Genomic DNA, 8642 nt, shown 5'->3' on the forward strand with positions numbered 1-8642 from the left:
CTGGGGTGGTGAGCGCCTTCTGCGGGGGCTGCTGCGGGACGCCTCGGCTCCCTCTGCATTCGCGCTTGGAGCGGATAAAAAAAGGCGTCCGGCCGTGCCGAAGCAGACCGAGGGCTAGGATGTCTCAGGGAGAGCAGCGGGGACGGGGGTGTCCTGTCTGGACCCTGGGCTCTGCACTGCAGGGTGTTGAGCCGGGTCCCGCAGGGAGAAGAGCGCAGATGGAGCCCGGGGGAGGAGTACGAGGCTCACGGAAGGGGAAGCTGGTGAACAAAAGGCCGATGTTTGCTTTTCCTCCACCCTGCGAAACTGCGGGTAAACAAGGTGCAGAAATGGTTGAGTTCCCTTGAGATAACAAAGAGCGCTGGGGCCGGGCCAGCTCTGTCCGCGCGGCTCGGGGCCGGTGCCTGCAGGGCACGGAGGGGAGAAGGGTGCTGGGAGCTGCCTGGCTGCGGACTGGCAGGGCTGGGGACGCTGGCAGGGGCTGGCAGAGCTGGGGACACAGCCGGTGGAGCAGACAGTGTGCTACCACCTGCTGGAAGCTGGAAGGAGAGAGACCTGCTATGGGAAAGGCTTTGTGCAAGGACGCCCTGAATAACCGAACCGGGAGTGTCTGTTGCCGGCACGTTTGAGAGAGGTGGAGGGACGGGTGGTCAGCGAGATCCCCAAGGCCTTGGGAGAGCAAGGAGGCCACGTCCTCTGCAGTTGCTCTTCTGTGGCTTCCAAACCTTTCCAAAACACCTCAGCCTTCCCATCGGGGGCTGAAGAAGCAGCAGCCCTTCAACCCGGGTCTGGGTTGGGACAGAGCCCCCTGCACCCACTGGCACCACACACTAGCTTCAACTAAAGTGGTTAAACCCCTAAACCAACCCCCCTGCCAGCCCTTCATCCCTTCAGGGCAGCATCCCCGCGGCTGCAGCTCCAGGCACCACCAGCGGGTGTACCACACGGGCTTGGTTCTCCAGCAGCGAAAGAACAAAGTCAGGGCCCTCACTGCCTTTTCCTGCCTCTCTATTGAGGGAACAGTGAAATTGTCTTTGCAGACGCATCACTCCATGACAAAAAATAGCAGCTGAGATGGAAGCACTGCGTCCCCGCGGAATCCAGCTATCAATGGAAAATTACGCATTCATTACTGGGCTTTATTTAGGGCTTTATTTTATTCATTGGCTCAGCCAGTGCTGGCCGGCCTGGACGCCTTGTCTGGCAGAGGCCATCCCCAGTGAGTGGCTGAGGGTGCTGGGGTGACCTCGCTCCCCGAGGTGGGTGCTGGCAGCAGCACTGGGCACACAGAGCAGAGCCAGGACAGGCCAGGACTGGTGCTGGACCCCCCCCCCCCCAGCTGGCTGCTGCTCACCTGTAACACAGGAGCCACAGCCAGGCTCACCCAGGGCTCTGGCTCTGCTGGCTGCCACATTCACTAGAGGGTCACAGCTTGGCCTGTGCCACTCAGAGCCACCCGAGGAGGCCCAGGGGTGGGTGGCCATGTGCTGTTCCAGGTGGAGGCAGGAGGAGCACCAGCAGCAGGAGCCAGCAGGGCAGGGAGCTGCCAGGGTAGAGAAGAGGCCGTGCAGGGCCAGCCCTGGGTGCCAAAGGCCACTCTGAAGCCAGGGGAACACTGGGTGATCCATGGAGGACAGAGTGACCCAGAGGGGCAGAGACAAGTGTGACTGGGCAGGATGGGTCAGCCAAGGTGTGACCAGGCAGGAACTGGTGACAATGGAGACCTGTCCCAGCACCATGCCCAGGGGTGGCATGAAACACCTGTGTTCCTTGCTCATTTCCAGGTTTAATTAGAAATGTATTCCAAACCACAAACCCATGCCCAGCAGCAGACACGGGGCAGGGAAAGGGGGCTGTGTGTGCCATAAAAACCTGCCAATGCCCCGAGCCGGCCAGGGAGTCCCCACGGGCCATGGGACACCTCATGAGGCAGTGCCAGCAGCTCAGCCCTGTCCTGCACCTTCCCACAGCTCTGTCCTGGCTCTGGCCTGGGGAGGGCTGCAGGGGCTTGGGGCCACAGGGAGCATCATGTGGCAGCCACGCCTGGGGAGAATCCAGCTGAAAAGGGATGTCCCCAACAGGAACGTTCAACAGCACCAGCCTCCAAGAGATGGTCGTGTCTGGCCCCACAGGCAGAGCCAAGCCTGGGGCTACAGAGATGTCCACCAGCCCCCATTCCAGTGCTGGGGCAAGCAGGGGCAGCCCTGCCTGAGACGGCTTCAGGCTCTGTCCCTCCTGCTGAGGCCACCGAGCAGTTCCCACCCCAACAGCATTTCACCTGCACGTGTGGAATTAAACATCTTTGTGTCCAGCTGGGCAAGGGGCCCTGTGCAGATGATGGAGGTAGGCAGCAGCCAGGGAGGACCTACAGGGCCAGGGACCGCAAGACCTCGCTGGGGAAGAAAATGGGGAGCCTGACCCCAGACCTCAGAGGCCAGGCACAACTGGAGAAGGGGAGCACAAAGGGACCCCAGTTTTGCCCTAGGGTGAGTCCAGAGCCAGGGAAGCAGGTCGGGGACTCACGTACCCCCTGGCATCACTGCTTCCTCTGTACGACCTGGCGTAGGTGCAGCTCGCTCTCTGCCGCCACAATGGGCTGCTCGTTCTGCCGGTGGTGGCTGATGAGGTGGCTGATGCTCTCAAACAGCACGTCCTTGGTCCTCACCTGGGGCCGGGGCACAGCGGTCCCCAACTCAGGAGAGCTGCCTCTCACACAGCACCCAGTTGCAACACCCTGTGCCTGCCCACACCTGTGTCCCCCATCGCCCACCCCGCACCCTACCCCTACCCCAGTCCCCATCGCCCGCCCCAGGCCCTGCCCTCAGCCCTGTGCCCTGCCCTCACCACTCCCTCGGGATCCACCAGCAGCAGGTGCTTGGGCTGCCCGCTGTGCATGCCGGTCAGCACGTACTGCCCCGGGTTGGTGAGGCTGTCCCGCACCAGGAAGTCCCCGTCCATCTGCAGGAGCCTCTCAGCATCCCGCCGGCTCATCTTCCCGTGGTACCAGGGCTCCCGCCGGAGCTGCTCCTCCGTGGGGGCGATGGGGGCCTTCCGTGTGGGGGGGCTTGGCCACTGGTCCTCGATGGGGGCACTGGTGCCACCCCCTGCAATGCACTCGTGGAGCTTCAGGGCATCCTCGAATGGCCCTGTGGGACCCAGGGTGTGTGGGGTGTTACCCCCGGGGCACAAGGCAGGGCTGGGCTGTGGTGAGGACAGACCCCAGCTCATGGTCCCCAGTACACTGCAGGGCACTGCTGTGGGCTCGGCCAGTGCCAACACCTCTGGAGCTGTGGCAGGCGACCACAGACAGCTGCTGGCACAGCTTGACAGCTCCACAGCAGGTTCTGCACCAGCCCCCCCCAGTGCAGTGGCTTACTCATGTCAAAGAGGTCCTTTTTGGGGCTCTCCTCTGCCACCCCATGAGCCACCAGCTCCGGCTCCCAGGTGTCCAGGCTCTGCGTGTTCACGTACATGTGCTCCTCGTAGTCCCGTGGCCCCAGGGTGTGGCCATCCGCCTGCAGGTACCCGTCGCAGGGCTGGCCTGCGAGGATGGCCATCACCACTGGCCAGGACTGGGCAGAGTCACAGGGACCCCCCCCAGCTCATGGCTACCCCCACAGCAGTACCCACCCTGGCTCTCCTGGTCCCAGGGTGGTCCCAGCTGGCTGCTCGGGTCTCGTCTGGCTGCTAACCCGCCCTGGGAAAGGAGACAGTAAGAGCTTTGGGGGGGCCTGCCTGGGACCCCCACAGCAAAGCCAGCAGTGTCTCTGAGGGGCTCACCTGGGTGGGGGGGACAGAGATGGAGGGCTGAGTGCGGATGTGGCCGAGGGCTGTGCTGTGGCGGAGCCGGGAGTCAATCAGCCCCCCCGGGGGGGGCTCCTTCCCTGGGATGCTGTTGTAGTAGTCGTGCTCTGCTGCCTCCTCATCCTCCCCCCAGGCCGACTCCTCTGCACCCAGCGCCCTGCAGCAGGGATGGGTGAGCTGGGGACACCCTGCCTGCCTCAGCCGGTCCCCACACCTGCAGTGACAGGGGCTCCCAAAGCCATCCCCAGCCAGGGGATATGCCCGGGACAGGGGGTGCAGCAGGGCCCCCCGCCCCCCTACCTCTCCGGGGGTACCACCACCTTGGGGGGGCTGTGTAGGTACTGCTTGAAGCGCAGCTCAAAGGCCTGTCCCACCGTGCTGATGACACTCTGGGCCAGCCCCTCACAGCACTCCAGGATGTGGCAGGCTGTGGACAGACGGACGGTTTGAGTGCTCCTCTCACGCTCCCATCGCTGCACCAGGACCACCCTGAGCCACCCCTTGTGCACCCCACGAGGGATCTCATCCTCCAGCCTTCACCCCGCCAGTGCATCCCCCTCCACCGAGCTCCCAAGCATGGAGGACGGTGTCACCTCTCTGGTTGATGGGGTCCTTGGCCACATAGGCGACATAGTCCGTGGTATCCTGCAGACAGAGGGGGACATCAGCACCCATGTCCTGCTGCTGTGTTGGGTGCAGGGCTGGAGGTGCCAGGGTGAGGGGACAGCTCGGCCCCAGCCCCACGTCCTGACCCAGGCCAGGCCACCCTGTGCTCGGCCCAGCCATAGGACAGGCAATCCCCGTCCCCACCACCCTGCAGGACCAGGGCGTGTGTGACTCACCATGTCCCCACCGGAGGCGAAGGAGATGGACTGCATGTGGTGGTTGGCGATGATCTGTGTGGGGAATGTGGCCGGGGGGGCATTAGCAAAGGGGCCACCGGCTTGCAGGCTGGCAGGGGCAGGACTGGGTGCCCAGAAGCACTCTCACCTGGCGCGTGGTGGGGATCATGAGGTTCAGCCCATCAACGGAGATGTTGACAGCGATGCTCATGCCAGCGAAGTGCAGGTTGCTCTTGCCCAGGATGGAGAATAGGGCTTTGTTGGGAGCCTGACAGGGGAAAAGACAGTGGGGGTGACAAAGATCACCAGGACCAGGCTTCCTGGGGTGAACGAGGAAAGGGGGAGGTGCCCCAAGCAGCCCTAGGCCCACAAACTGGACAGGCACCCCTAGTGCCCTGTCCCACAGCCTCGGCTTGTCCCAGGGACAGACAAGCTGAGTGGAAACTCACCTTCTTCTTCCAGATGCCCTTCACACCTGGCACTGCCTCGTACAGTCTGTTGATGGCTTCCCTGCAATGGACAGACCCTGGCCTGGTCGCTGCTCCAGAACCCCCTCCCTTCCCAGCTGCCTTCCCCCCCAGCATTGCTCTGTGGGGTCTGGAGGCACAAGCCCCCACAGCCCTGGGAGCCGCAGCCTCCCCGCAGCACTGCCCCACGTCACGGCCCGTGGTACGTAATCCCAGCTGGGGCCACCTCCCTTCTCCTCTTTCCACCCATTGATCTGCAGCAGTGCCCTTCGTCCATGTCCCTGCGTGCAGGGTGGGTCCTGTAGGGCACGGCTCTCCCCAACCCGTGTTCCCCTCTCTCCACAGGGCCCTGGGAAGGGGGAGCACCCAGGACCACTGGGGGCTTGGGGTGGTAATGGGATGTGAGAGAGTGGGACTGCAAGGCCGTACCTGGTGACCTGTGTCCGGGTGTTGAAGTCGAGGGACCTCATGGAGCGCAGCACCTCAATGCACCCCATGTACTGCGGGGGGAAGGTGGTCAGAGCAGGCAGCAGAACAGGGCAGGCAATGGAGAGGAGAGGCCGGGTGTCAGGGAGAAGGGCCTTTCACACCAGCTCCAGACATCACACAGCAGCTTTCGCCCCCCACGCCAAAACGCCCCATCACATGCCCAGACCCCACAAACTCATTTGTGTGCTACAGCTTGTGATGCCTCGTAGGGGCCGACTACGCTGGAGTCCCGAGCTGGGCTCCCCGGCCCAGCAAGCCCCTGGCCCCCAACCCCATCACGGAAGCTTCATGTGCCAGGGGCGGCTGCTCCGGGCCAGCCGTGGGGGGGATGGGAGTGGTAGGGATTCGAGCGAGGGCTCTGCCCGCAGCCGTCGGCAGGAGCGGCCGGACCCGCCGAGCCCCGCACACGCCTGGGGCCGGGGTGTCCGCGCCCTCCCGCGTCGCCAGGCTCCGGCGGGACTTACCCGGACAATGTAGGAGACGCCTGGCCCCAGCACCCGCTCGTCGGGGTGCAGCCAGCCCTGCGCCGGTTTGCGGATGAAGCTGCCCTTGCGGCTCCACTCGTCCCCGCCGGGCCGGGCCCCCGCCGGCGCCGCCGCCCCCCGCGCCCGCCCCGCCGCCCCCCGCGCCCGCCCGCCACCCGGCAGCGCGCAGGGCGCGGCGCAGAGAGGCTCGCAGGCGCCCAGGACCGCGGCCAGCCCCGAGGGAGACTCCGCCGCGGCGGGAGCGTCCCGGGCGGCGCCGGCGGGGCCGCGGCCGAGGAAGCCGCTGGAGCCGGGGAACTTCCACTGCGGCATCCGCGGCAGCAGCGCGCAGAAGGTGGTGCCGTGCTCGGGCTCCTCGCCCGCCGCGGGGCACGGCGCGGGGGCCGGCGACGGCATGGGGGCGGTCAGCGGCTCGTCGCGGAAGCGGTCATACTTGGGCTCCGGGAGCATGCCCGGGGCCGCGCTCCGCTCCGCTGCCGCCGCGCCGGCTCCCACCCCCCGCCCGCTCCCCCGGGGCCGCGCCGCGCTGATGTCATGGTGCGAGCGCTCCGCCGCCCGCCCGGCCCCGCATCCCCCGCCCCCGGCCCCCCCGCCGTGCCGGACCCGCGGCCGCCAGAGCATCCCCGTCCCGCCCAGCATCCCCGCCCACCTGAGCATCCCCGCGCACAGCAGCATCCACCCCACGCCTGGGCTGCCCTCGCGAACACGGCCCGTGGGGCCGGAGCCACCCACGCTCTGCCCTTCGTCCTGCTTCAAACCCCCTGGCCACGGCCTGCGACCGCGCAAAAGCCCGCGGGGCTGGCGCCGGCCCCGCGAGTTTCCAGTTTTGCCGCAAGCGTTGGGAGTGAGGGGTTGGGGGTAGCAGGCAGGGGAGGGCGACGGCCCCTCCCAGAGCCACAGGGCCGAGGCACGGGCTGTCGCCCGCTCGAGGTTTGCATTAGCTGGAACGAAAGCGGCCAGCAGCCCCCGGCACTGCCCTCGCCCACAACAGGGACATTTTCTGCTCTTTCCACCTCTGCATTCCGGGGAAGCGCTGCAGAAGCCCAGGGCTGGCCGGGGAGGCGGGGGAGGGCTTGGCCAGGCTTCGCTGCACAAGCGGGCTGCCCTACTTCTGTGCCTCCCAGCCCACTGGTCTCTTTCGCTCTGATTTGATCTGCCTCCAAAGCCAGATCTGACTCCCGCTTTTTTATATCTGCCTGGAGGGCTTAGGCAGTAAAAAACACAAACATTTTCTTGTTTTTCTGCCTGTAACTGCAGCAAGCAGGGGGGGAAAAAAGCCCCACAAAACCCTTAAAGGGACTTCCTGACCTCAATCTATTTGCCCTTGCTCCTGCCCCGGGGCTGCGGCGTTTTTCGAGCGGTTCAGAGGACCCCAGGATGGCTGGGCCCAGAAGGGCAAGGAAGCCCAGAGCGGACCCACAGCAGCTCTGCTGTGCTGGAGCCCCGGGGGACCCTCACCTTTCCCCAGCCCTGCATCCCCAAAGTGGTCTTAATATTGGGGCTCCATCCCCGCAGCATCACAGGCTCCTTTTAGCGCTTGGCTTCGGCTTCCCGAGGAGCTTCCTTGGGTCGCTCTTCGGTCCAACATCCCCCACCCTCGCGGCAACCGGCACAAATAAAACCGGAGCCTCCCCGGGGGCCGGCCATGCCCTGGACGATGCAGCCGCCTTTGTCTTTCCTCCTCACTGTCTCCTGCTCCCTGGCAGGTGATGGGGTGAGAGCCAGTAATTGCTCTAAGTGCGATCAATAAATCAAGGTAATAGAATTACATCCGCTGTTGCCATGTTGAGAACCGCTTCTCTGCTCTCTCATATCTCTCCTTGGTTTTGTTTTTAAGCTGCTGCAGAGCACTGGAACAAATCAGGCTTCTCCATGCTCTTATAAGCGGCTCCAGGAGGGCCCAGGGGAGACTCAGGTGCCTGCCCAGCCTGGGTGGCTGAGGGTCAGCCGAGGGAAGGCACCGTGTCCCTGTGGAGGTTACGGGTTTTGCTCAACGGCATGCAGCGTGCTGAGCACTCTGGGGACCGCGGGCACGCCGTGGCCTGGGGACAGCACAGCCGGGCACGGTGCAGCAGCCCTGGGGAGATGGAGCTGCTCTCCACTCCCACGCAAGTCCCGGGAAGTCGGGGGATTACTTTCATCTTCCAGGTGGAGTTCCCTGAGGGGATTTCCTTCGGGTTTAATAACTACTTAAGGGAAAACCTCCGTGGACAAAGGCTGGATCGCAGCCTCCGCGGGTGGGCAGGAGCCCTGACAGCCTCTCGCTGCCCCACGGTGAGACCCCTCCGGGCTCCCCAGGTCGCCTCCCGGTCACCGCCGTGTGCACCCGCTGCCCGGGGGCGGCCCCTCGAGCAGAGGGACCCCGGCGTGCATAAAACTTGTCTAAACTGTGACCAATTAATCTCCTCTGACCCCGCACCAAGGTAATGAGCGCCAGGCGCTCTCTGGCCCGTGCAGGATTAATTAGGACGCGCGCCTCAAGCCCTGGCGGTACCGGGGCGGGAGCTGCTCCCCACCCGCAGCCCCGGGCCCCGCTGCCCCTCCCCACCACCCGC

General features: G+C 65.2%; 1 protein-coding gene across 1 annotated transcript; it reads right to left on the bottom strand.

Annotated features, from left to right (window-relative positions):
• Nucleotides 1–1138: 1138 nt before the first annotated feature.
• SHC2 (SHC adaptor protein 2) lies at nt 1139–6623 on the bottom strand. The gene is given in 13 exon segments (XM_068997305.1): nt 1139–2665; nt 2845–3146; nt 3377–3541; nt 3631–3697; nt 3781–3961; nt 4105–4231; nt 4398–4449; nt 4647–4700; nt 4795–4914; nt 5096–5156; nt 5543–5613; nt 6067–6551; nt 6554–6623. Coding segments are annotated over 13 exon segments (1884 nt in total). The 3' UTR covers nt 1139–2536.
• Nucleotides 6624–8642: the final 2019 nt, after the last annotated feature.

Source organism: Aphelocoma coerulescens, chromosome 28 (genome assembly GCF_041296385.1).
Source record: "Aphelocoma coerulescens isolate FSJ_1873_10779 chromosome 28, UR_Acoe_1.0, whole genome shotgun sequence".
Taxonomy (NCBI): domain Eukaryota; kingdom Metazoa; phylum Chordata; class Aves; order Passeriformes; family Corvidae; genus Aphelocoma; species Aphelocoma coerulescens.